The 27,998-nt window shown below is 36.7% G+C and overlaps 1 protein-coding gene across 2 annotated transcripts; it reads right to left on the bottom strand.

Moving 5' to 3' along the window:
* On the bottom strand, positions 1-24,823 carry ranbp2 (RAN binding protein 2). Of its 2 annotated transcripts, XM_047815265.1 has the most exons (29): positions 24,549-24,823; positions 22,829-22,896; positions 22,604-22,715; positions 22,273-22,425; positions 20,858-21,088; positions 20,585-20,727; positions 20,232-20,427; positions 19,749-20,049; positions 18,568-18,746; positions 18,104-18,285; positions 17,381-17,504; positions 16,852-17,013; positions 16,621-16,758; positions 16,321-16,452; positions 16,023-16,229; positions 15,849-15,932; positions 15,528-15,669; positions 15,319-15,413; positions 9,981-14,805; positions 8,729-8,806; positions 7,466-7,645; positions 6,882-6,953; positions 4,780-4,976; positions 3,829-3,964; positions 3,257-3,349; positions 2,754-2,896; positions 2,078-2,351; positions 1,666-1,979; positions 1-881 (listed from the first exon to the last, which is right to left on the bottom strand). In XM_047815265.1, the coding sequence occupies exons 1-29, from the start codon at positions 24,618-24,620 to the stop codon at positions 576-578; spliced, it is 9,339 nt and encodes a 3,112-aa protein (XP_047671221.1). In that variant the 5' UTR covers positions 24,621-24,823; the 3' UTR covers positions 1-575. The 2 variants fall into 2 exon arrangements, with proteins under 2 accessions (XP_047671221.1, XP_027009839.2); XM_027154038.2 differs by lacking the exon at positions 8,729-8,806 and having other exon boundaries at positions 24,549-24,821.
* Positions 24,824-27,998: the final 3,175 nt, after the last annotated feature.

Here is a 27,998-nt window from a genome sequence, read left to right as displayed (position 1 = left end):
TCAGTGTTCAATCTTTAATATTGGCAAAAAGCAGAAAATGTAGAATTCACAGAAATCTATACAGAGTAAAAACACACAAAATGTTTAAGATTATCCAAAATGTTTAAGATTATCCAGATTTGTTGCTGTTTAATATACCTATGTAAATGAATCAAACCAGCAAAGCTAGCTTTTTAACATGCAACAAAATGAATCCCCTGCAGTTTGCTTGAAAAAAAACATGTGGTTAGGCTTTTAAGTCTATGTCTTTAGCATTGTCTGTATAAGAGCTTATGTAAGCAAATGTCTCGGTCACCTTAGAAACACATCATTCCCATCAGTCACTGGTTATTCTCTGTATAGGTGCCTGACCACCCTTCTCATACCTTTAGGAAGGGCTATTTTGTCATTCACTGCTGAAAGAATTTATTGGGGAGAGGGGGAAAAAAAATCAGACAACTATAGGCTTAGACTTCTGAGCTTTGATTGTGCCTCGATCACATTTATAATAAGGAGAAATTTATGACTCCAACATAAAAAAAACAAGATGAACATGAAAAACTTTCACACATGTACTTAAAGTATGAAGAATCGATCTACAGCTCTCCACATTCTTCAACTGTTATCCTTTTGCTTGGTTCACCTTTCCTGGAGCCCAGCTTTCCCATTTGCTCCACCACATCCATGCCGTCTTTGACGATGCCAAAAGCGACATGTTTGAAGTCTAAATGCTCCGCTTTTTTTAGCGTGATGAAAAACTGAGAGTTGTTTGAGTTCCTGCCACGATTGGCCATGGACACAATACCTGGTCCTGTGTGACGCACTTCAAAGTTTTCATCCTCAAACTTGTCCCCGTAGATACTCTTTCCACCTGTACCATCATGTTTAGTAATATCACCACCCTATCCAAACAAAACATGGATAAAAAGATCGTATGGATTATTCAGTTTACTCAAAAATATATAATACGAGTAAAAAATGCATACAACTCATCAGAATAGAAATATTTCCATTTTAAATAAGTTCAATAAAACAAATGTGTTACAGACTAAATTCAAAACAATTTACAAGAGATAGTATTTGTTTGTACTGGGGAAAATTAACTCCGTAATACAAATGCAGCTACTGACAGCATATGTTATGATTTTGCAATTCTGAATAAGCAAGCTAAAAATCTACAGTGAGTTTCACATGAATAGGGCATGAATACTTATGCATTAAAACATATTTCCCCCTCTTTTCTCTCCAATTTAATCCTGGCCAATTCCTAACAACCACTTCTCCCATGTCAGATGACCAGCACGGAAAAGAAGACCATCATGTGCTTCCATTGAGACGACAAAAGGGCTATCTGCTCTGCTGTGATAATAAACGGAGTTCAAAAATACTGTCAGCTTTTTGACTCCTGAAATGGCATTGCTGGAATTCAAATTCACAATTTCTGGAAAATAATGTGACTGCTTTACTGTTGTGCCACTTTAGGAGCCCTTAATTTATTTTTTTATTTCAGGTGAATGTTGGTAAATTACTACATTTAATAATCAAGCATAGTTGTTCATGTTTAACTGATCTACCAATCTGATATTTCTGTTCCTGGTCTATGTGACACTAGACTTGTGTAATGTATCCCTGAAATGATTGACCGCTCTGACCTAGACAAGTAATAAAATATAAATGAAAAGTTACCTGACACATGAAATCAGGGACGATTCTGTGAAATATGGAATTCCTGTAGCCAAATCCTTTCTCTCCAGTGCACAAAACTCTGAAGTTTTCTGCAGTTTTGGGGACAATGTTGGCAAAAAGCTCTATTGTGATCTTGCCGATTAGCTCATTGTCAGCAGCTACAGTGAGAAATACTGTTGGGTTGCTTGGTCTAGACTGGGCTGTGTCCACTTGAGATATGCACTGCTGACAATCAGTGAAGGTTTTTCTGAAGGATTCTGTGACTTCAGTCGTCTTAAATTTGGCAGCAAACTGCTCCAACTTGCAATCACCCTCTGATTTAAATAAATAAATAACAAACAAATAAAAACAAATAAATAAATGAATAACATTTTTTACAAACATTTAGTTGAATATATTCAAGTGTTCTAACCTGTATAGTCCAAAGCCGTCCAAACCAGTGCGTTATTAGAAGTGTTCAGGGGTTTCAGCTCGAGGTCCTTGGTGATGGTGTGGTTAGCACAGACCTTTAAAACCTGTTCACGCCTCATCAAGACACGGTAGTTCTTTTTCACTGGGTGGAAGAGGATCTTCAGATCACCAACTCCACGCTCTTTCCACTGTTTCAAATCACGATCCCATCTGTACAGTTTTGCTCTCTGCTTGAAAAGAATCTTCTCATCTTCTTCACCAGACTTCACCTCGACCTGAAGAAAGATCTAAATATTTAGTATTCCTTTAAATATTTAGTGATTGCTAAATTCAATCTTCTCAAACTTTCCACATTTCGAATGGGTTTGGTGTTTTTATTAGACTTAAGCAAAACAATTTTGATTTACTATTATGTTAAAAGACCTTCCAGATTCTTCCTGAATCTAAGCATGTTGACCTTGTTGAACATTTCTGGAAAAAACACATCCAAATGCATTCGCTCCTACTAAAAACTGCATATAAACATACAGGACTTGTGCTAATTACGCCATTGTCTGAGCTTAAAAACACTTAAGGAAATATATTCATGCAGCTTATCTGTTTGTTACATTTTAGCTGATCCAGAATACACATAATTTTGAGGTTTAATCCATGAAACTACATAAATATTAACATACCTCAGGTAAGGAAACAATGGGCTCAAAGTGAATGTCATTGTTAGACACATCTTCATCGCTTCCATCCTCATCCTCATTTCGAGAAGCAGCTGCAGTGGTGGTAAAGACTGCTGCCCCAGCATTGGCCCAGGAGAAGTTTGAGTCTTAAAAGTAAATAAGAGTTTCTGAGTTAAAGATTTGCTTAATTTTATTCCGCTGAGTGGAAATTTGAATTTATTCAAATGTTACAATTACCCAGGACCAGAAGATCAATTGAGATTTTAGAGGCATTAAAACAGCCAAAATTAATCAAATTCAAGACTTGGAATATAACTATATTCAATTTCTTTCTGAATATCATTTGGGAGATGATTTATGCCGTCAACAAGCAGCTTATTTCAAACATGCTTTAATACAAATTAATAAATGATTAAGATTTATGCTCTCATTTTTTTCTTTAATTTTGTGAAAATTTCTCAAAATTTCTAATAATCAAAAAGGTAAGGAAATTAGTCAAAGCCAACCTTTTTTTGCAAAGAGAAATTCCCCAGAATTCTTTGCCAAGTCTGCAAATGTAGATGTACTTTGAGAACCAAAAATAAAAGATAAAGGGGGATCTGTGGGTAGAGGAAGAGAGACACTAGTTTAAATAAAGATGCACAGCAATACTGGTGAAATTTCCACACACCTTCAATCCTAAATCTGTATCTCCCTAAAATCTCAGTGACTGGAACAGGATTCCTGAGTAAAACTAATGCCATACCAAAACAAGCATGGACACAAGAACTACTGATTGGATAAAAATCATTCAAGCAAACATTTAGAAGTCCTATGTTGGACTCTTGATTCCTTTTCATAAGGTCAATAAAAGAAGCCAATAATAACTAGTAGAATTGCTATGTGTGAAGAACGCAAGACCTCTAATCTTCCAGAATGTTTTAACGGTCATATGTATGTGCGAGACATTTCATAGCTTAATTAGATGGGATGATGCAAACATTATGACATCACAGTACATACTGTTAAGGTGTTATTTAAAAAAAATATATATATAATAAAATTATGGTCAATACTTAGATTCCTAATAAAAGTTTACCTTGAGTGGTACTTGAATCAGGTGGTGTTTCATTTTCCTGGGTCTTTGTAGAGAGGTCAATAGGACGACCAGTATCAACTGTAGTAGGCTGTTCAGAGCAGAGCTCACTGGTTTTTTCTTGCCTGATTATTTCACACTGAAACAAAAGATTTTTATAATGCCTGCTGAGAAACACTGAGTGAAGAGCTTTTTAGAATTGATGCAGGATAAAGACTTTTTTATTAAATAAGAATAAGGTGAAAATTACAAGATTATTTTTTTTCTATATTTTAACATTATACTTTACAGTACAGTATATGGCCAAAGGTTTGTGGACACACACGTGGTTTTTCCCCAACAGTTAACACAAACATTTTATTTACAATTATGTGTTTGTGTGCTGTAGGAATTGCTATTTTCCATTCGAAATGAACTGAAAATATTTTTTACACTTCTCTAATAACATAAGATATTTGTTTTGCACCTTTGGTTGGCAAAGCATCTCTCACTCAAAGTGAGTCAGACCCTCTCCTATTCTCAAGTTATAGTAATTAACTTTGTCAGCTTTATTTTGCAAACCGTATCTACTTTTCCAAACAAGTTTAGAAGTTTCTCAAAGAGCAAGAAAATGAATGTGTTTATGATTAAATTACAACTAGAATACAAAATAGTTTACAAGAGCACAACATTACAGTACAGAACAGTAAAGGGGAAATAAATACAGCTCATATGAATGAAGATCAAAACATGCTTTTGGCAATACAGTTTAGTTATAAACCTTCAAACTTGTTTTTTGTTTATAATCGATTAAATAGTAATACATAAAAAAAAACATTTAAAACTATAAACAGGCATTTAAATAGTTACATTAGGCACAGTTTATAAAAGATGATGATTACTATTATTGTTATTAAAAAAAGAGAAACACAAGATCTGTTTTACAGTTGTGTTTAACACTTGCATGACATTTACCTGAGCTTGCTGGACCTTTCGTAGTTCCGTTCCAAAGTCATCTGCCCGGTCAGGCTCGGAGTCTGCATCACTACTAGTACCACAGAAGAATGTAAGAGGCAGCTGGAGGCTCTTGGCCTTTCTCTCCTCCTCCAGTGTTGGTTTCTTCTCCCAGACAAGCACACACTCTGGTTCCTCTGCAGCTCTACTGGCTTGAGCTATCCAAGACATCCAAGACTCATTAAACACTCAACCCAGTACTGTATATAAATCCTACTTTGCTCTGTAACAATACACTTCATTGTTGAATCTCTGCCTTCAGTGGGTGCAGAAAGCATAGAGACCTTTTTGCTTACACTTTATAGTAGTATAGAGTTATATATAAAAAACTGTTAGTGACTTTGGCCATTAATAAAAAAAGTTATGTATAAATAATTTAGATACATATTCACTCCTAAACTGAGCTCAGACGCATCAAGTTTGCTTTGATTTTCTGGAACTTGTTTAGAGTCCAAAAGTGGGAAATTCACTAGAAAGAAAGGCACCTGCCTGTGCATTTAAGGCCCTGCATTTTACACTGCTAGTCATGACTGACCATGCCATTCAGTCAGGGGAACTCTCTGTAGACCATACTGTGAAGCATGCTGGCAGGATTTAATCATTCTGGCACCAAATTGAAGTAAACACGTTAGACTGCTGCGAAAGTGTTAAAATAAGTATAATTATAATATATATATATATATATATATATATATATATATATATATATATATATATATATATATATATATATATATATATGTAGAGTCAGAATAGGGGAAGGTGGACAAAAGCAAACCTTCCACCTGACAATATTTTACAATTTTAGAAAGTATATCTGAGCTCATTCAAACGAATAGTAACAAGAGATTGCATTCTCATATACAAATTTTATATAAAATAAAATAGCTGAGTAAAAGGTGAAGAAACACAGCAAAAATAAAAAAATAAATAAATCTTTCACCTGAAACTTAAAGGTTACATCCCTTTGAGTTCATTCAAACAAAGCCTAAAAACTCAATATCTCTATTTTAAAACATCCGACCATTAACTTTCATTTTTGATTTATCTATTGTGCATCAGAGGTATTATAGAGAGGTTTCTGTAGAGAAGTGCCATGTGGGCACACATCTGTATCGGAGTTCTCTCAGCTACCAAACTACAAAACTTAATTTAATTAAAAATTGTGTCACTATAGGTTTTCATTCCATCCAAATATAACTATTTAGGGTTTGTTTTGGAATCTCTTCAGCACTATATACATTAATTACAGTTATCTGAACTATAAAGTGTGCTCCAATTGTAAAATGGCACTCCCGCAAATAAAAACAGTGGTAACTTTGGGAAAAAATAAAACATTTAAATCCCATTGTTTATCGACAAACCTATAGAAAGGTTTAAACTAATAGAATTGAATGGAAAGCCTTAAATTCACGTCACTCGAAACAAAATCCAATAGTAAGGCAGAAAATGTAGTGTGAGGGCTGAGGGCCATTCAAATTAATTTATTTATTTATGTTTGTTTATTTAGCGCAAAGTGCTGATCCTTATACTGTTGTAATTTGTAGAATCTCAGCTTCTGATTAAATTCTGTGAACCGTGTATTGGCCAATTTCTTGGGTCAGTTTTGTGCATAAGCATTGTTTATGTATTTATTCTTCCGGTTCATTTAGCTGCTTTTTGTTGGAATTATGTTTTATTTAAGTGGAATTGGCCTATGTAGTCATATAGTGGACACAGATTGGATGAAGTAGTTTCCTCCTGTTTTTCTAGTATGCTGCATGTGTAGATAAATTCAGGTTTTATTTATTTTTGAAGATGATGTATATTTTTGGCCCTGCCACCAGTATTAGAGGTGGAAGAAATCAAGTTAATTAAACACCACATGCCTGGGATCATGATGTTTTACTGTTTTTTTCTGCTTTGGTGTTATTGGCCTACTTATTGCGTCACTGTGTGGTATGGTGCAGTGCGACCCAAGAAACCCAGAAAGACCAGAACTGTACAGAATAATTTGCAGTGAATTTAACTTTTAACCTACATGTTAAATGAATTTATTTCATCAGTTGATAAATATAACTTACCAGGTTCATGTGTGGCAGAATCAGGATATAGCTTTCCCTTTAGATTTCTTACAGCCATCTCATAATCTTCATCTGCATGACATATATATGTAGCAGTCCTTAAAATGTAGTTATAACTGATGCAATAATAAACACTGAATTATAAGGCAGATCTTTGACTTCAGTAGCTTTTACATACGCAGTGTCTTTAAAGGTAAATCATGACTTCCAAAAATACTGCAACAGATTGGTTTCTGCTGCAAATTTAAGCAGTCTAAAGATAACAGGAACCATCAGAATGTAGTAATGAGTCAATGGAAAAAATTGGCCCCATGCCAATTTGGTACCTAAAACTTAAAAGCTTATTGATGTGCCCACTGTGAAGGTTTGAGCATTTTATCCAGGTAGCAAAATAGCAATAGGCTAAAAGGCAGTCTAAAAGTAATGCACGTTACTGTATTTCATCTTGATACTATAATTTTTTAAATGAATTGTTAGTCCATACCATGAACAACCTTGTTGTTTTTCCACTTAAGTGATAGTTTTCGATAGATTTCGATAGAACACAAATAAGAAAAAAGACAAATAAATAAATAAGCTCTTACCATCTGTATCATCACTCACATATCCAGTATTATTTTTGTAAATAAAAAATGTTGGCGGCAGCATTAGCTTTCGGGCGAGTTCTGCCTGCTCCTTAGTGGGCTGTTGTTCAAACACAATTTCAATATCATCGTCACAACTATTGGCAGCACTCCTTAGATCACCATGTGTCTCAGAGGAAACTAAAATGGGACACAAAAAAGAATTAAACCTTATACACTCTATGATAAAGACAAATAAATGCATTAAAGCAGCTTATAGCCAAAGAACATAACATAAAACAAAATGTTAAATTGTACATTTTCAGCCATGCAAAATAGAATGTTTTTTTCCATAAGAATCAGCTTCTTCATGAATTACTTAAACTAGCACATGGGAGGGTTTGCTGTATGTGTGAATTCACCAAAAAAAAAAAAAACCCAAAAAGGAACAGTGTTTTAGGCACATGGTATCTTATGTCTGTAACCTAGCAAAACAGAGTTAATGCATTCAATTATAGAGAATTAAAAGCACTTTTGTACATTGCACTGCATAAGGGCATCTGCCAAATGCTGTATATGTAATAAAAATATTTAGGTACTATACAAAAAAAAGTTCCTGCACACTAAGTTGATTGATTTTGTGATGTTCCAAGAGTACCTACATGTTCTATAATGTACACACAGTGAGACACACGCCCACACCCCCGCACAGAGATACCACCCACCCACACACAAAGACACCCCCCACACACACACCACCAGAGAGACTTCCAGATTTAAATGGGTGTTATTTAAATGGGTACCCATTGATTAAATACATGCAGGAAAATCATTTAAAAATCAGTCAAAACAAAAAATCATTTAGCTACTTAGGCCTCTTTACATTACATTGTTTGTGTATATATATATTATGTTTATATATATATATATATATATATATATATATATATATATATATATATATATATATATATATATATATATAAGTAAACTATGCTAGGAGCTTTTGTTAATGTGTTTTAATGCATTTTATAGGTGTCTTGTTTTAACAAATATGAAACTCACTAAATCTGAATGCTGCAAACACTAAGAGAAGTTAAAACATGAAACCAGCAGCATAATTAGTATGTTTGTCAAATCAGTCAGACATCAAACACATGCAGGCTATTTTAAACACGCTTTCTGGTTATTATTATTATTCATCCAGGGTTCAGTAGGTCAAGACAGACTCTGTGACAGCACTGTCCCATGTATCAAAGAACACAACGTGCGATGACAAAATACCTTGAGGTTCAAACTGGGTAGCTGATGTGCACGCCCAAAAAGCCATAGGGTTATCTTTATAAAGCCTAAAATCCAATCCTAAAAGAGTGGGTAGTAGGTAAGATGCTTTAAGTAAGTAAACAAGATATCTGGGACACACAGATTTTGGTAGCTCAACCACCATTTTTTGTCAATAACCATGGGGTTGACTACACAGTTGAAGAAACTTTTTAACGTAACAGTAAATGACCAAAAATGTCATATTCTCAAAATGTAAAGAGAATATATACATGGGAACTTCTCTCAGGTCACCAATAACTCACGTGAAGCTATTTCACTTAGGTCATCATGGACAAATAAGCACCTCACACAGAGAAACTGCACTGGTTTTAATCAAAGTGAATAAATACACGCGGTGTCCAGGGAAAATGAATGGTCTGCATCGCACTAGAAAGTACGACCAGTCCTCCTTTCACACAGCAACATTTGTAACTAAATGCTTAAATTATGGATATATTTAATAGCCTTCTTTTTTTTCGTTTTTCTTATATAATATTCATTTAGTTAAGGCCATTAATATTAAAACTGTCATTGGATTGTTTTTAAACTTGATTGTGTAATTGTAGTGCAGTGACCCAACATGGTGTGACTTAAATGATTAAAGTTTGCATTAATAAGTCTTCTTGTATATAAATTTACACATGTGTTAATTAAAATTATAGGATTTTCATAAAGTCCTATTTTTTGTGAAAATGTTCCTAGAAACATCCAGCTTGATAAATTTCTTTCACTGGGTTTCAATTATGTTTAAACTCTTTACATCTACAATTAGTGGATTAGATCTTTTTGTTTCCTTTTGTTTCTCGTTGTATATGCACATGCTATTTGATCTTGCATTATTTGTTGCATTCCCTCTAATTTTCAACTGACTGGTATGATTTAAAATGTTCAATTAATACCCCAGTTTTACACAGGTGTGTTCTGAAATAGTAAGGTCTTAGATAGTAAGAGAAAAATTCAGAGAACAGACAGAACTTTGTGTAGAATTAATAAGCGACATTGAAGTCATTTGCAAATACTTACCAATGTGTGTATACTTAGCCAGAACTTTTAAAAACTTTATTTATATATATATGAAACTCACTTACATACACATCACTTACATTACATATATATATATAATCAATCAATCAATCTCAGTGAGTCAATCACAATTAATCAGTTAAAAAGTCTAATAAACATCATGAGGTTTAACAATGGTAAAAAAGCTCACCTCTTTCTGGCACTTTGAATGGAGTTACTGTTTCCCTTTCAGCGGTTTTGGAGCTTAAATCACTGCCTGATGACTGATCTTCAGGACTCGAAGCTGGTCCAGGAACAATTTGTTTAGAGGATACTGGGCTTCCAAATATTTTCTGCACAGAATCTGTCCCAAAGACAAACTTGGGGGGAGAGACCACAGTTTTAGAGGTGTTGTGTGGACTGAGAGGCACTGTAGGTGCATGACTGCTTTCAGAAGGTTGTTCAGCAGTCTTTTCTTCAGTTGTTTCCTCAAGCACTGCAATTGCAGCTTTACCACACAGGGTTCCAGGGGAGGTCAAGGTTTCTCTTGGAGAAGAAGCAGAGACAAGAAGGGTTTGCTTTTCCTGGGCATCCTTAGCTTTCTCAAAAAATTCTTTAAAAGAATTTGCAGTCTCCAGCAATTTAAAGCGTACAGCCAACTGTTCAACTTTTCCTTCTCCTTCAGCAAAGTCAAAAGCACTCCAGATCCAAGCTTTTTCTGTTCCTTTCATAAGCTCAAGTTTCATATCTGAGGATATCCAGTGGTTGGCACACAATTTGAGAACCTGGTCACGTCTCATAACAAGCCTAGTGCGCTTTGTATCAAAGTTTTGCAAAATTTTGATGTCTCCTATACCCCTTTCTTTCCACTGGCTGAGATCTTTATCATAGCGATACAACTTTGCTCTGTGACTGAACACTACCTGCTCATTCTCTTCTCCGTTTAAAAGCTCAACCACATCAGGCATTGGTACAACTGGTTCAAAATACTGTCCATCTCTTTCCTCTTCTTGACTTATTTCTTGTTCCTCATCTGTTCCTACAGATGCCCTACTTTGATTCAGCTTAGCTGGGGATTTTGATGGACTAAGAATGGGCTGGAAGCTGAAACTAAACCCAGTAGATGATTCTCCAAAACGGAACAATTTTTTTTGCAACGGACTGCTTGCTAGTGGAGAAGCATACACAGATGTGTCAGCACTTTCATCATGAACATCATCTTGCAAATCATAATGATCCCATTCCAAAGTCTGTCCAGTGCTCTCATTGTGGGATTTGATGAGTGCTGAGATATTTTTTGCTGTTTTAACACTGCTTTCCTCCTTCTTGCCTTTCACTCCGTCATAAGTCAAGAATGATTTAAGGTCCTTAAGACCAGATTTCATTTCCTCAGCTTTCTGTATGAGATTTGCTGTTCGGTCTGAATTAGCCAGCTTATGAGGAGTCTGTAGAGGAATGTCCAAGAGGAGTCGTTGACACTCCTCAAATTTTTGCTTAAAATCTTCTGCAAGTTCTGGAGTTTTAAACTTGGCAGCCAACTGTTCCAACTTGGGATCTCCATCTGAAAAGTCATTTGCTAACCACACCCAGGCACAATCTGAACCAGAAAGGGGCTTCAAGTTCATCGTAGTAGTGATCCAGTGATTAGCACACACCTTCAGCACTTGCTCCCGCCTCATTAGAACTCTAAGCCTTCCATTTTGATTATTTTTAAGAAATTTTAGGTTTCCAACCCCTCGTTCTTTCCACTGATGAGTTTCATGATCAAACCTGAAAAGCTTAACACGTGTTGTATACAGACATTCCTCATCCTCTTCCCCTGTAACAATGTCAACTTTCTCAGGCATCTTAACCACAGGTTCAAACTGAATATCATCATTTTCTTCGGTTTTATACACATCTTCCTCTTCTTGATCAGAGGTATCTGCCTTTTGGCTTTGCAGAAATGAGGTAAAAAGTTGCTCCCCAGCCCCTGCAAAGCCTTTAAAACTGGGATCATTCTGGCCAAATTGAAAGTTTCCTTGTGAAGTCTTTGCCAAGTCTGCAAAACTGAATGCATTCTCCTTTCCTGTAAACAGTGGACATTCATCACTAGGATTACTCAATGACATGACAGACGATGATGCATCTTTTTCTTTTTCTCTGTGTTGTTCGGCAATGTTTTTCAGAAACACTGCAGCAGATCCACTGTCAGCTGGTTTTGATTCAGATCCCTTAAGACCAAATTTGAATCCACTAGTTAACCCTGGCACTGAAAAAGAGAACTTTGAACTGCTTGAAGATGTTTCAACTTCAGTTGTTGTTGTCTCTTTCTTACCCTGACCAAACTGACAAGTACTAGCTTCAAAGCTTTCTGTAAATTCAGTACTTCCAGGATGGTTAGCCTGACTGTCAGTACTAAAGCTAAAAGATGAAAGTGCATTTGGTTTAGGTTTCTGGCAGGAAACACAATGACTAGATGTGCCTTCATTTCTGACTAGACAGGTATCACAGTCCCACTGTGCTTCATTATTTCTGTTGTTATTTGGAGCATTACAAGAAACACAGCTTTTTGCAGCCGCCTCATTCCTGACCAAACAGGTATCACAATCCCATTGACCCACTTTTTTGACAAACTTATCAAGTCCAGAGCCTAAGGAGCAGAGAGAGTTAACAGACTGTTTGGCAGATTCTGTTACAACAGTGGATTTGTTCTGGTTTTCAACACAAGTGCTTGGAGTAGGCTCATTCCTTTCTGCACATGAGGAATGATCTGAAGGTTCGGTCTTCTTAAACTGGGAGCCAAATCCAGACCCAAATGAAAAACTCTGAAGACTTGAGCTGTTGATTTTTTGGTTAGAGGAATTTGAAATTTGCTGAGATTTTGATTCAGACTCACTAGACGGCTGTGTTCCAAATTTAAAGGAAAAGGGAATTTGGGATCCAAATGCCTTGAAGCTGGCCTCACTACTGGCATCCTTAGAACCTCCAACAAGTCCAAAGGTAAATGCTCCTGTTGCAGAAACTGAAGCACTTTTCAATCCCTCAGCTGGTTTCAATCCAGGTTTTGAATCAACACAAGGATTGGGACTGCTACATGCGACACATTCTTTAGATGAGGAGTCATTTCTTACACAGCAGACGTTACAATCCCATTCACCTTCCTTCTTTGCAAAAAGGGTTTTCAGATCAACATTTTTGCTGGAATCCACAGAGGTGCTACAAGACTTGGAGTCGTTTTCCTTTAATTCGTTTGGAATTTGAAGTGGCATAGACTGTGTGGTAGATTCTGTAGCAGCAGTGTTTTTGGATGAAGAATTCAAGGTTTGGCATGAAACACAAATACTTGTAGAAGCCTCATTCCTCACTTCACATGTAGAACAATCCCACTGTCCTGGTTTCTTAACAAACTGTGCACCAAATCCAGACCCAAATGAAAAATTTGTAACACCTGAAGAGCTACTAAATTTTTGGACAGAGGAATCTGAACTTTGCACAGATATAGGATGATCTGCAGAAGCTTCTAACTGACCAGACTTTGCATCACCCTGACTGGATTGAGAGACAGTTGATTGTGTACCAAATTTAAAAGAGAAGGGACTCTGGGATCCAAATGCCTTGAAGCTGGCACTACCACTGGTGTCCTTAGAGCTTCCACGAAGTCCAAAAGTAAAGGCTCCTGACTTAGTCTCAGACTTTGAATCAACAGAAGGATTAGGACTGCTACAAGCGACACAACTTTTAGATGAAGAGTCATTTCTCACACAGCATACACTGCAATCCCATTCACCTTCTTTCTTTGCGAAAAGGGTTTTCAGATCAACATTTTTTCTAGAGCCCTCAAGTACAGAAGGCTTGGAATCATTTTCCTTTTGTTGACCTTGAATTTTTGGATGTTTAATTATAGCTCTCTGAGCTTCCTCAAATTTCTGTTTGAATAATGCTGCTTCATCTGCAGTCTTAAAGCGAATGGCCAGCTGTTCAGTCTTTGGCATTTCATCAGCATAGTCCATAGCATACCATACCCATGATTTATCAGACCCAGCATTTGCTTTCAGAACCATGTCTGCGGTTATGTAGTGATTTGCACATATTTTCAGAACTTGCTCTCGCCTCATCAACAATCGATATTTACCTGATGTTTTGTGTTTTAGGATTTTGATAGAACCAATGCCTCTTTCTTTCCACTCTTTTGTTTCTGTCTCAAAACGGAACAATTTTGCTCTGTTACAGAAGATTTCTTCTTCTTCTTCCTCCCCAGTTTTTACATCAATTTTATTAGGAAGAGGGACAATGGGCTCAAAATGTGGCCCATCCTCATCCTCTTCAATGTGGGTGCTGTCATCACTTTCAACACATTTCTCCTCACTTTCCCCCCGAATCACTGGTTTGCTCACATCATATGCTTGGTCAGATTTTCCAAAGAGAGTTGTTTTACCCTGCGCCCCATCAACAAATGAAAACCCTAAAGAATTTTTACTCCCAAAAGTAAAGACCCCTGTTTGACTTGCCGTTGGGTCTTGCAACTGAGATAGTAAGGCTGAATGGCCTTCGGTTCTGGGAGGAATATCTGAAGTTAGAAGTCCCAATAGGCTTTCACTATTTTTCACCTCTGCAGATGAGAAAGTAAAGTCACCATCATTGGATTTGAAATTTGAATTGAACTTGAAAGCAGCTACGGTGGGAGTCATTTGCGAGGCAGCTCCAGGCCCAACCTTAGTAGATTCAACTGGAATTTGTGGACCAAAGCTCACCTTTAAGTCCAGTGACTTGCCTTCACTGCTCTTACAGGACTGAGCAGGTATTACAGGTGGCTTAGTGAAGTACCCGGGCTCTGGCAATGATGGATTGGTAGATGGTTGAGTAACATGACTGCAGAATTCTTCATTGTATGGTGACAGCAAGCTTGTTGCTGGTGGCTCAAACCTGATAGAGGTACCAAAAACCTGATCTTGAGGGTACATGCATGCTGATGTTTGAAGAGGTGGTGTTTGTGTTGGCTGCTGGTAGGCATACATATGTGGCTGGGGGAGACGATTCATCCCATAGACAGGGGCCTATTGGAAAGATATGTTACAAATGTCGTAGGCAAGTTAAAAACCTGGAGAAGTTATTTAACATAACAGATAATAAATAAAAGTGTGACCTCCATCATTAACTATGATAAAAATCTATGAACAATTGCTAAAATCCTTCATAATTTAAAATGCCTGCCATACATTCAAACAGTCCTTCTACCTAGAAAGCCATTCGAATAAGAGGAAAATGAGAGTCTAACCAAAGTTGTTAGTTTTACCTAATTTTCCAAAAACTAATTCGGGTAATTCAGGTTCAAAATCCACTAAGATATGTATAACTAAAATTTAAATTTACTGTCTTTACTACAACCCATTTTACATAAGGCAGTTGTTGGGTCAGTGAACAAACTTTTAAGAGATCTATTATAAAGGACTGTTTTTTTAGATAAGTTTTTTAGGGAAACGTATCTAAATTATTGTTGATGGTAAACCATTTTAAAAAACTGTTGAAACTCTGATCACAGTTACAGTCCCAGTCATGTGTTTGCCTACCTTGGATGGTGTAACATTAGCAGCAGTGCGAAGAAGGTACTGTGAATTATATGCTGGGGACTGGTTGTAGTATACTGAAGGACCTGTAGTAGCAACTGAAAAAATGTGGTAAATATGAAATTAACACAGTGTCAAATGTTAAACAAAAAACAACCAAAAAAAATAAAAATAAAAATCCATTCATCCACAAGTAATCTCGCTGGACTGACCAGTAAGTGGCACCCCATGAAATGATTGTGCTGCTGAAAAGGGCTCCTGAAATGTCTCTGCTGTGTAATTCCCTCCATACACTCTATGAAATGGGGACTCTGTTGATCCAGGTGAATTGTGCCTCAGATCATGAACCTCATTCTGCAAAGCAAACATTCAGAGATATGTTGTGTGTGACCTACTGTTCTTGGTTCTAAGTTACCAGTTAATTGCTTCCCAGTACTACATTATATCATTTTCTATTTTTCATGTTTACGAGACCTTAAAGGTTTGCTTTTTAGTATTGTTTACTGGACTGAATTTATTGATTGCAAACTGACCTTCAAGGCTTCGACTTGTTGACAGAGAATCTGTAAAAGTGACTTCTGATCCTCCACCCAGTGAGGGGGTGTTTTGGGAGAAAACTATTCCCAATAACAAAAAGGAACGACTTAATAATGTAAACAATAACATATGCACTTTCTGAAAATGAAAACACAAAAACATTAACATACCACTGATCTCTTGGAGGGAGAGAGCACACTTTTGGCTGGAGAGGACACTGAGAATTTAGTAGTAGCCACAGCAGGTTCTATGAGTGATCGTGGGCTTGAAGTCATTGGATGTCTTTCAAGAATTCCATCCACAGCGTCTCCACCCTCTCCAAGCTGCTGATTGACATCGTTAAGCAAGTCCATAATTTCCTCAAGTGACACCGGGAGCTGTAATGAAATGTGATGCAATCATAAATTAATCTTGTGTAATGCCTGATTACAAGAACACAGGAATGCTGACTGGAATTAGATCCTGTACCCTCTCCATGTCATCTGCACTTGCATGGTAAACCTTTGATAAGTACTTCTTAAACTGCTGTAGAAAGTTGATGCACATGTCCTGTGTTTCCTCAACTCCATTTCCTGCCTCTTCAGAAAGTCTCTGATAGATCTGTGATAAAACAAATTAAAATTACAAATGCATGGATAAACATGAATTACCTAGTTAAACATTACCAAGTACACTAAACAAAACGTATGAATATCTCCTTAATGGAAATATGAAAATCGTTCTTAGCTTCCTACATTATGTGAAGTAGCAAATAATTAACTAGATTACACGAGCAAGATGCCAGTAGGAAGAGATGCAGTTGAGCTTCTCAAGCTTCAAGATAGCCTGATCAGTTTTGCCTTCAATGTCAAGAAGTGTAGCGAATGTTATCATTGCCTCCTCTTCATAGTTTTTAATTTCAGAAACCTAACAGAAAAAGAAGGGAATATTGCATTTGTTCAACCAGTTCAAGTTAAAGCTAAATCATAAATGCATGGAAAAAATATGTATTCACTTTACCTGTATGTCCTTACTAGCGAAATGCATGAATAAAGGATCAAGAGGTTCAGGAATTCTGCGTCTCTTCTCAATTTTCTCAAGCAAGGGGAGCACGACATTCCAGTAGTGCACGCTACGGCCTATGTATTCTTTCTGGTCATAATAGGAGTTTACACCATCACCCTGCAGGGAATTTAGTGACATTATTACTGAAAGTGACTTTAACGGTCGTAATCCTAGCCAACAAATAACAGTTGTGATCAAAAGGCATTTAGCTTGGATTTTTTTTTTTGCCTCACAATTAAAGGAAATATCTAAACCCAAGATACAGCTGTGGTTATAATTTTAAATGTGCCTGCAATATGTTGTTCTAAAAAATAAAGTATTAAATTTATTTTTAATAAAAAAAAAGTTGACAGTCATATAAAGAAAATAATTGAATGAACATTTTTGCTGATAGGCACAAGGAACACACCCCTTACTGTACTTATAACTGTACATTTAAAACAAAACATGACAATGTAATAAAATATAAAAGTTAAATGGTTACCATTGTACTGAGATGTTTGGCCCAGTGGATGAGCAGTGCAGGCTGAAGACCATGTTTCTCTCTTGCTCGCAGTGTGTTCAGGCCATGTTGGACAACCATTCTCAGTTTTGCAGATGTATTAGGTCTACATATTGACAAAAAATTTTTTTAATAAAATTAAGACCTAAATGAGACCAAACACATACACTGTAACAAAGTGAGTAGTTTGTTAGTAGTTTTTATTAATAATTTTATTTACATTTCTTAATGAGCTTAACTACTAACTTAGGCTTACATTGAGCTAACTTGAAACTCAAGATGCATTTCAATTTTAAGCCTCACAGTATTGACATAACTTGGCCAAAGAAGCAAAATGCATGTTGTGTTCATGTCCCCCCGGTATTTTTGCAATAATGATTTTAATAAAATTGTCAAAACAAAATGTGCCAAGCTGTGCAGACTCCTACTCAAAAAGAGTGTTCAGGCATGTTTGGTTTTTTTATTATAGCCCTCAAAGTATTAATTACATAGCAATTAACACTTAGGTATCTGTTTAAAGTTTTGCTTTTTTTTCCCTCTAAAATGTATTTTTGTTTTTTATTTGAATTCTCTTGGTTTCTGTATAATGGGAAGTGATCCAACATCATATATCTTGATGAATTTCAAATAAAACCCTGCCACTTGAACAGGGGTGTAAAGGTTTTGAATTAATTTATCCACTGTAACTGGCTTTTGCTGACTCACACTGCTTTTTTGTGAATGAGGCTGTAGACTGCATCCCACCACTCTCTCTGTCTCTCTGATGACAAAAGTTTCATAAGCTGCAATGGTGAACATCTTGGCTCATGCAACTGTGCAGTAGCAGAAATCTTTGCCATTTCTTGAAGTTGAGTGTGACACGTGAATACTACACCACACAGAAACACCTGAAATGATTAAAAGTAAAGAGATAAATTTACTGTTTGGACTGTTATACAATTAAATGAATAATAAAAAGCATACTTTCTGACCAATCGGATTCAAGCATATAACTGCACTTGGGAATAAAGCTGCAAATCACTTTGCAACAAGTCCTGTTTATCACTAAAATAAACCAGTTAGCACCGCTCTCTTCTTTGCACTGCCATGAAAATCCTAAATGCCAATTACTTGGAAGCACACTTTTTAACCAATAAATACATGAACGAATAAATTAAATTGGACTTAACCTCAAGGTCAAGCAGACAGATTGACTCTGGAGTGTTGGTGTCCAGCTTAAAGGTCTCCAGAGTGAGACGAGGAAACAGCTGCTTAAGCCAGTCTTTCACTGCAGGTCTTTGGCCCATCATTGACCATTGCAATCCAAGCCATGTCAGGTGCTGTAAATCTCCACAGTGCAATATGGAACCTAAAAACACAAATATGTGCATTGGCAACTGCATCTATAATGACTGAACAATGAAAATTGATCAAACCATGTACACAAACTGTAACGGTCAAAAAAAATCATCATTCACTTTAATCACTAGGAAGGAAAATTCATATCTTTTTCATTGCTGTAACACATTAAAAAAAACATACATACATACATAAATAATGCAATTCATCATAAAGCTATGCATGAAATATTTACCAAAGTGTCTATATTATTCATCAGGCTTGAAGAAATTCAGTATTCCTTGCAATTAGATAGCTCCCTGAAATAATATTAGTTTCTTTCACCAAGCTTAGATTGCTAGGAGAATAGCCCAGCCAGAAGGAAAATGTCCTCTGAAACTTTTTCTGTGGGATCCTATGCTAAACTCAAATAAAGATGTGAAATAAAATGTTTTCTATTGGGATGAAATATAAATGCTCATTAGGCATTAATTATAACATTTAGGCTCCTCAGACCCATTTAAAGACCCATTTAAGACCCCGCAGTGACCACTATTTTGTCATAGGTACAGAACAATAGGTTCTTTATTCCAGTCTGGGATTATGATGTTGCTAGTGTTTATAAGTCTTTACTCATCCCATCCCCGCTCACTCTGCCACTGTACATATATATTCATAATTTTAAACTTACAATAGTTGTTGTGCTGTAAATAATGTTGGCTTGTACTTCCTGTATTGTTCTCATTGTACAAATTATTGTTCTATCTATTGTTGTGTAGAGTCACTTTTTATGTCCACTACATATTGTCAAGTGTTTCACATTCAGAAATATTGCAGCAAGATCTCTGAAATAGCTATTTCATAATACTGTATTGCTTGTATATGGCACATCAAATGTAAAATGACATCACATGCTGTTTGGTAATGAAAAAGACCTACATATAAACTGGTGTTTTTTAGTCTAGTCAATGTATGATTTATTAACTTCAGTACATTTATTACTGTGTTTAATGTTTGCTTGATTGTAGCATACCACAGTCCCAATTAGACAGCTCTTGTATGTCCGGGGACTTTGTGCTGATGTTGGAGATGGTGTCATTTCCAATGTACGAGAGATCCACAGGGTCTTGCGTACTGAAGAGTGTCTCAAACAGGGTGGTTTGCCCGCTTCTGTTCCCAAACACCTCAACCACCTCCTTCAAAAATGGCTCTACATCTTGGTTTAGATTTAGCAGCATGTGACCTGCTTGGCTTTGACGATAGCAAGCTAATGCTTCTAGAGGTTTCAGTGATGTGCGTTCACCTTTCTCAGGCTTTATCTTAGGTCTTGGAACCTAAAGGGGGGAGGCAGAACAATTAAGACTCAACAATGAGCAACGAACAGCTTTGATTGTTGTGTCTAAAAAGGTAAAGTCATTTAGCTAATGAATAATTAACAAATTATCTCCCCTTACTGGAGAATTACTGCATGCACCTCCTTAACACAACAACCTAATACTAGTTGTGCTCATTTTACCTGATAAGCCAGCAGGTAACAGAGAGCTGCTAAATCAACAACAGCTCTCCACTGCTGTTCTTTATCCACAGCCATTTTCAGCAGTAGGGTCCCAGCATAAAGATACAGATGAGCTCTCATTTCTGTGAATACTTCAAGGAGCTCGTCCATAGCTTTTGTTGCAGTATTCTTTAAAGACTGCATTGTGTGGTCAAAACTATTATCACAAAAGATAATTTACATAATTTTAGAGGTGTGTATAGATTTGTACCTTTCCTTTTATATAACTTTAAATCACATAATAATTGAAGAACTGCAGCCGCCTTTTTTTTTTTTTTACACCAACAAGCAGGCAACAAAAAGAAACAACTTACATCTGAAGTGCAGTCACACTTTCCTTGCAATCTTTTTTAGAAAGTGTAAGCCTGAGCAGATTACTGTGAGCCAGTAAGAGCTCCTTTTGGACCTCACGATAGGTCTTCTCGTTAGACAATACACTGGGTTGAGCCACATATTCCTGTGGAGCATTTATATTTAGAAATACATACGTGGAATTAGAGTGCTATCAGATGTGGTGTTAAATGGGTCTTAAAAAGATTACTTAGCTTTTAAGAAAAATGACCAGAGTAGGAAGCAAATTCACCAACCTGAAGAGTGTGGACAACGGTGGTGTTCCAGTCTAGGCTGTGTCTTAAGACCCCAGCTCTTTCCACAGCCAGGCAGTGCTTTGCTGCTTCTTCCAAACGTCCATCTAGGCAGTAGAGCTGCACCAGCCTCCCATTAACATGGGCATCAGAAGGGCGCAGCTGAAGCTCGGACTGCAGCAGATCGTAAAGCTGATTCCAGCCTTTCTGTCCTTGTGCACTCAGCAATTTCTCCTAAACACACAAAATGACATTAAACATCTATAATAAGCATAAAACAGAAATTCATTGTCACATAATTTTACTTCTCTGAGGTGTATCAGAATCGTTTCTATTACAGGGGGGTGTTAGCTCTGTGGGTAAGATGAGCAAGTCCCTTAACCCTGTTGTTTGTATTGGTGTAATGGCTGTTCAGAACCGTTTTCCTTCTTGGCTGTCAACTCTAACTGATGCCACTTTCAAATACAGACCCAGACAATAGTACAGTTCCACAACAAACATTGATTGACAGGTTTCAGAAATTCTTAGTCAGAAATGCTAATGTAACCATGAATGTACCTGTAAAATGCAAACAGTAATACACAATTTGCATTTTCATTTGAATTATGCATTCCTAAATATAAAACGTGCAAATATTTATACAATTTGTATAATTTGAAAATAGTACAGAAAATGTTTGCATATTTTTAGACTGAAATCAATAGTCATTATGTATTATGCTGATCAAACAGTAGATCGTCCAGTAATCAGGTTTCCTGTAATTACACTTTTTTGCCACTAGGCATTTCTTAAAAAACATGTTTAGCAGCAGTTCTAATGATGCATATGACTCAAGGTCCCAATTTTCATTTCCAAAAATCAAAACCAGGAAAAGAAATATGGCCTGCATTGGGTAGTCTTTTAAAAAATGCATTTACAGAGTGACATCAGATCATCAAGGACAATCACAGCATCAAAAAAAGGAGAACTTCATACCTTTAAATGAGTGAACCTTACATGCAAAATAGCACTTACAAGGTCAAAGGCAAATGGGGGAAGGGGGAGGAAAAATAAATCTGGGTTTACTTCATAAAAAGCTCATTGTAATGCCCAAAAAAGGCCTAGAGGAGACCTAGAGGAAACCTTCAAAGTTCATTAATTAAAACATACCTCAAAGATTTTGGACTATTGGCATAGTGGACATAAAGGAGGATCTTCCCCAGTTAACAAAAACTCAGGTACAGAAGAGCAGAAACAATGATTTAATTCTGACCAACAAGTGGATTGATTTCATAAAGTTTCTCTCAGCTACACTGCCTTATTTTGGAACAAGTGGAGTAATAATTAAATAATTGTGAATGTAATAAAGCTGATCAGTTGCATGGGCAGTAAAGTCTTTTTGTGGCCCTGACCAATTACACTAGAGCTAATGTACAAACCTTTAGGTCAAAGACCGCTGGGTGACCTGGCAAAAGCTTTGCAGCCTTCTCCACCCAGAATTCTGCCCTGCTGTCAAGCTCCGGCTTACTGCACAGCAGCTCAGCCACTTTCAGAATCAGGTCACGCTGAGCTGGGTTCAGATCCACCGAGCGCTAAAGATAGGACAGGAATCAGAAAAAAGATCCATTAATTGGGACAAACTACATTTTTTGTTAACCACTCTGACCTGACATGGAATATAGAGCACACATCTCACACCAGGCTACACACTTAAATTCATACTAAATATGACAATAAAAAAATGTACCACAACATACACAATACACACACCTTGTAACAACCAACAGCTTTTTCAATTTCATCTTCTAGTTCATAAAGTTGACCAAGGAATCGATGAGCTTTGGGATCTCTGACCTGAACTGTTAGATATGCAGATACATGCCTACAGGCAGGACATAAAAAATGAGATAGAATACAGGTGATATTTAAAAAAAAGAAAAATTATCAAAAACACTTCACACAAAAAAAATCAATTCCTTTTTATATTCATTTTACCTTTTAGCAAGTTCATACTCCTTGGCCTCAAAATATAACTTTGCAAATAAAAATCCCTTCGTTGGTTTCTGCAAAGAAAGGAAAATTACATTTAGCACAAATTATATATATATATATATTTATATATATATTAGTTATTATTCTGCCGGCTGGTCGTCTTGTTCGTTACATTAACAGTGAAAATACTGGGACAATAATGTGACATGAAAATAGATCAACATGTGCCTTATTTACTGCATTAATATAGTTATAATCGGTGGTCAGGAAGTGGAGAAACTAAACAGCTTTCACACACACACACTTCCATTCATGTGTAATGTTTACTAACATCTGTGAGACATTCACTCAGTGCACTGGAAATAAGCAGTGATTTTTTTTTTAACATCTCTGTGCACAAGCATTTATTTTACAGCTGAAGTTTACATCAAAAAACAACAGCCAGCAGATTTACAGACACAAAGCCATACAAGAGTATGAGCAGCATATTCTGACAGAACAGATATCAAATTACATATCACACCTTCAGTGCTGGACAGTGAATGATTTAATGGGTTTAATATTGAAAAAATAATATTTCTGTGTGCACGCAAGTATAAAGTGTGCAGGAAAAATTAAATAAATAATAAAATAAAGAACAATAGGAAAGCACTGTTTTCTGTGGAATATATAAAAGGACAAAGTACAAAAACACAAGGTGACAGAAAAAGTATTTGCCTTACAAACATTATGCTAAAATGTGAGTCATGCTGCAGTTTTCCCTACAATGACACAAACAGAAGTGAAGGATCACACTCCATGCACATGTAGGTAGGATGTAGAACAACAAAACAGGCCGAAGCCCTCATATTTTCAACAAAAATAAAGCAATGATTTTGGAGCCAGCAATCAAATAGGCGAAAACATTCTGAAGATGAAAAGGACATTGGTGATATTTAACGTTGTGTTAAAATGTAATTCTAGGGGCTCTGGAGCTTTCTGTCAGTGTGTATGTAGTTGATCCCTGGGGCCCAACACAGATCACATACTGAGAACATTATGAAGATTTTTTTGTAAATCTGCCCAAAAAAAAATCCAAAATTCTGACCACAGATATTGAGAAAAAACTTTGGAAACAATTAATAAAAGAGTGAATAAAAGCCCAAGAAATATACAACTCTAAACCTTTGCAGTGCATATATATTTTCCTGATATTTCAGGTTTATTTGCTGGTCAAAATGTCCACTCATTAAGTGGTTTTGGTTCAGTAAAGATGTAAATTTGGGTTTCACATTAACTAATAACTGCAGAACGGACAGGTTAATTAGGGACAAGTGGATGTTAGTTACCCTCTGCTCCTGTCAATCATTCCCTACTTCCGCTCTCTACATTTAGCCACCTAGCTGATTAATAAGACCTCAATTCGTAAAACGTTTTTTAATCCAACAACATGACGAGGTGATGAAACGCATTGGGGTTTACAGACCGACATGTGCACCAAAACACAAGCTAACACACACGCGCGCGCGCGCGCACACACACACACACACACAGTTACCGCGTTTTTCACGAGTACGTGTCAACAGGCGAACTCACAGTTACAGTATTAAACTGCTGATTAACTTTACTGTATGTTTGTTTATGTATCATCAGTTTACTTTGTTCAGCTGCTGGTCACATTCACGGCCTACTGAGGCTAAACACTCCGCCTGCTAGCTAGCATGTTATAGCCGGTACTGCGTACCTCTTTCTGTGAAGGAGAGACGCTCTCTACTGAGGAAATGTAGCGTTCAACGTCCGCCTTACTTCGCCTCATGGCTGCAAAACAACCGCCACCGTGTAATACACTTCTGCTGATATTAATTTCACGATTATTCCAGAAATGAACATCAACTTCCACATTTGCTACAAGCTCATAACGCGAGGAGCGACACAGAGCGCCAGTTATCGCGAGATGTGGAGTCGCATTAAACCTCTGTGATTGGCCGAATCGTAAATCCTGTCACAACAGTGTAGGTGTGTTCAAGTTCAGCTGGGCCTCTGACTCTCCTGCGCACATGAGCTGTGGCGGAAAGATAACGAGCACGAACTGAACAATTACGTCAGTGTATTTATTTATATTAATGTATAAAGAAATGTTAAACGTATTGTGACACACGCAAAAGACAAAGGATTGGGTTTTTTGTATGCAGAATATTTTATTTTATATTTATATTCTTTCATTTCTGGAATTTTTTAATTATCCAGTTCTGTGTGATTTGCGTCACAGTGTTCTGGCTTTTAGCCACAGGACAGAAGTGTAGTGTTTAGTCCTTAAACAACACAAATGCACACAAACTAACGCTGGTAGGAAACAACACAACATTTATGGTATTTAGCAGACGCCTTTAGCAAGAGTCACATAATGCAAACACGCTTGTTAGTAAGTAACGACATAAAAATAGTAATACAGTAAATACAGTAATACGTCGTGCGTTCGCGTTTCAGAACTGCAGAATTCACCGAATTTACATTGAACTAACTCATGTTACCCCTACAGTATATTATTGTTACCCCCTACAGTATAATAATGTTACCCCCTACAGTATATTATTGTTACCCCCTACAGTATAATAATGTTACCCCCTACAGTATATTATTGTTACCCCCTACAGTATAATAATGTTACCCCTACAGTATATTATTGTTACCCCCCACAGTATAATAATGTTACACCCTACAGTATATTATTGTTACACTTACAGCATAATTATGTTACCCCTACAGTATATTATTGTTACCCCTACAGTATAATAATGTTACCCCTCCAGTATACTTCTGTTACCCCTACAGTATATTATTGTTACCCGTACAGTATAATAATGTTACCCCTACAGTATACCAATGTTACCCCCTACAGTATACTAATTTTACCCCTAGAGTATACTGTATTAATGTTACCCACAACAGTATATTAATGTTACACCAACAGTATACTAATGTTACCCCTAGAGTATACAAATGTTACCCCCCCACAGTATACTAATGTTACCCAATACAGTATAATAATGCTACCCCTACAGTATACTGATGTTACCTATACAGTATATTAATGTTACACCAACAATATACTAATGTTACCCCTAGAGTATACAAATGTTACCCCCTCCCCACAGTATACTAATGTTACCCAATACAGTATAATAATGTTACCCCCCCACACAGTATACTAATGTTACCCAATACAGTATAATAATGTTACCCCTACAGTATACTGATGTTACCGCTACAGTATACTGATGTTACCTATACAGTATATTAATGTTACCCCTACAGTATAATAATGTTACCCCTACAGTATACTAATGTTACTTCTACAGTATTAATGTTACCCCTACAGTATATTAATGTTGCACCTACAGTATAATAATGTTACCCCTACAGTATATTAATGTTACCCACTACAGTATAATAATGTTACCCCTACAGTATACTGATGTTACCACTATAGTATACTGATGTTACCTCTACAGTATATTAATGTCACCCCTACAGTATATTAATGTCACCCCTACAGTATAATAATGTTACCCCTACAGTATATTAATGTTACCCCATACAGCAGTGGTCCCCAACCCCCGGGCCGCAGACAGGTACCGGGCCGCCCAAGGAACATTAAATTATTTCCATTTTATTTACTGTGGTGTATTTCTCTCGGTTTTGTGCGACTTCCCATGGACGGGAGGTTAACCGGGAGCTGAGAGACGTCACCTAAAGCCGCACCAATACCGCGCATGCGCAAAATATCAAGATATCGGGCCGGGTTTAGGTGACGTCTGGAGCTGAGCGGCGTTGTAGCTTTGGTGGAGAGAAGGTGTGTATCGCTCTTCTCTCTGTTCACCGGTACTTTCTCATGTTTAACAGTGCTTGGTGTACGTGTATATTGTGTTTTCTCAAATTTAACCCACAAATTAGCAAAAATGAGTATGAAACAGACGTCGTTAGTAAATTAGAAACTCTGCCGGAATGCCACCATAGCACTTAAATCCCTATCGCCATTTCCGACATGCTATCTGTGTGAAGCGGGGTTTTGCAGTGACGGCAACTAAACAAAACAACGGAATAAACTGGACTATTACCCCAGATGGAACCGTCTCGTTGCAAAGAAACAAGCTCAGGGTTCTCATTGATTTAGCGTTGTAGTGAGTTAAAAAGGCATGATTAAATACAATTAAATTAAAGTTATTCACTTTAATTTAATTGTATAGCCGCCACCCCTAAAATGATCAAACATTGACCGGTTCGCGGCGAAAAACAGGTTGCCCTACAGTATACTAATGTTACCTCTACAGTACATTAATGTCACCCCCTACAGTATACTGATGTTACCTCTACAGTATACTAATGTTACCTCTACAGTACATTGTCACCCCCTACAGTATACTGATGTTACCTCTACAGTATACTAATGTTACCTCTACAGTACATTAATGTCACCCCCTACAGCATACTGATGTTACCTCTACAGTATAATGATGTTACCCCTACAGTATACTAATGTTACCTCTACAGTATATTAATGTTACCCCTACAGTATATTAGTCATCCCTACAGTATAATAATGTTACCCCCTACAGTATACTAATATTACCCCTACAGTATATTAGTTACACCTACAGTACACTAATGTTACCTCTACAGTACATTAATGTCACCCCTACAGTATAATAATGTTACCCCTACAGTATATTAATATTACACCCTACAGTATACTAATATTACCCCATAGTATATTAATGTTACCCCTACAGTATATTAATGTTACCCCCTACAATATACTAATGTTACCCCCAACAATATACTAATGTTACACCCTACAGTGTACTAATGTTACCCCCTACAGTATACTAATGTTACCCCTACAGTATACTAATGTTACCACCCTAGGGGGTAACATTAGTATACTGTAATGTTTGAGGTATTAGACTCACACATACACAAATTAGTGCTCTCTAATGTTGTTCTGTCAGCTGCGCCTGTAAGGGTTCACCACTGCAGATCACTGGGCTACATATTTGCTTTGGCACACATTTGTTTTGTGATTTTTAAACACTGCGTTATGAATGGAGTAACTTGTGCCACCAGTAACTGTGTTGATTCGTTGCTAGACCACTGTGTATCTTTTATCTAGATAGGTGTCTTTCATACCTCTGCA

Source organism: Tachysurus fulvidraco, chromosome 6 (assembly GCF_022655615.1).
Source record: "Tachysurus fulvidraco isolate hzauxx_2018 chromosome 6, HZAU_PFXX_2.0, whole genome shotgun sequence".
Classification (NCBI taxonomy): domain Eukaryota; kingdom Metazoa; phylum Chordata; class Actinopteri; order Siluriformes; family Bagridae; genus Tachysurus; species Tachysurus fulvidraco.
Note: the sequence above shows the minus strand (reverse complement) of the source record. Positions and strands in the feature narration are given on the sequence as shown.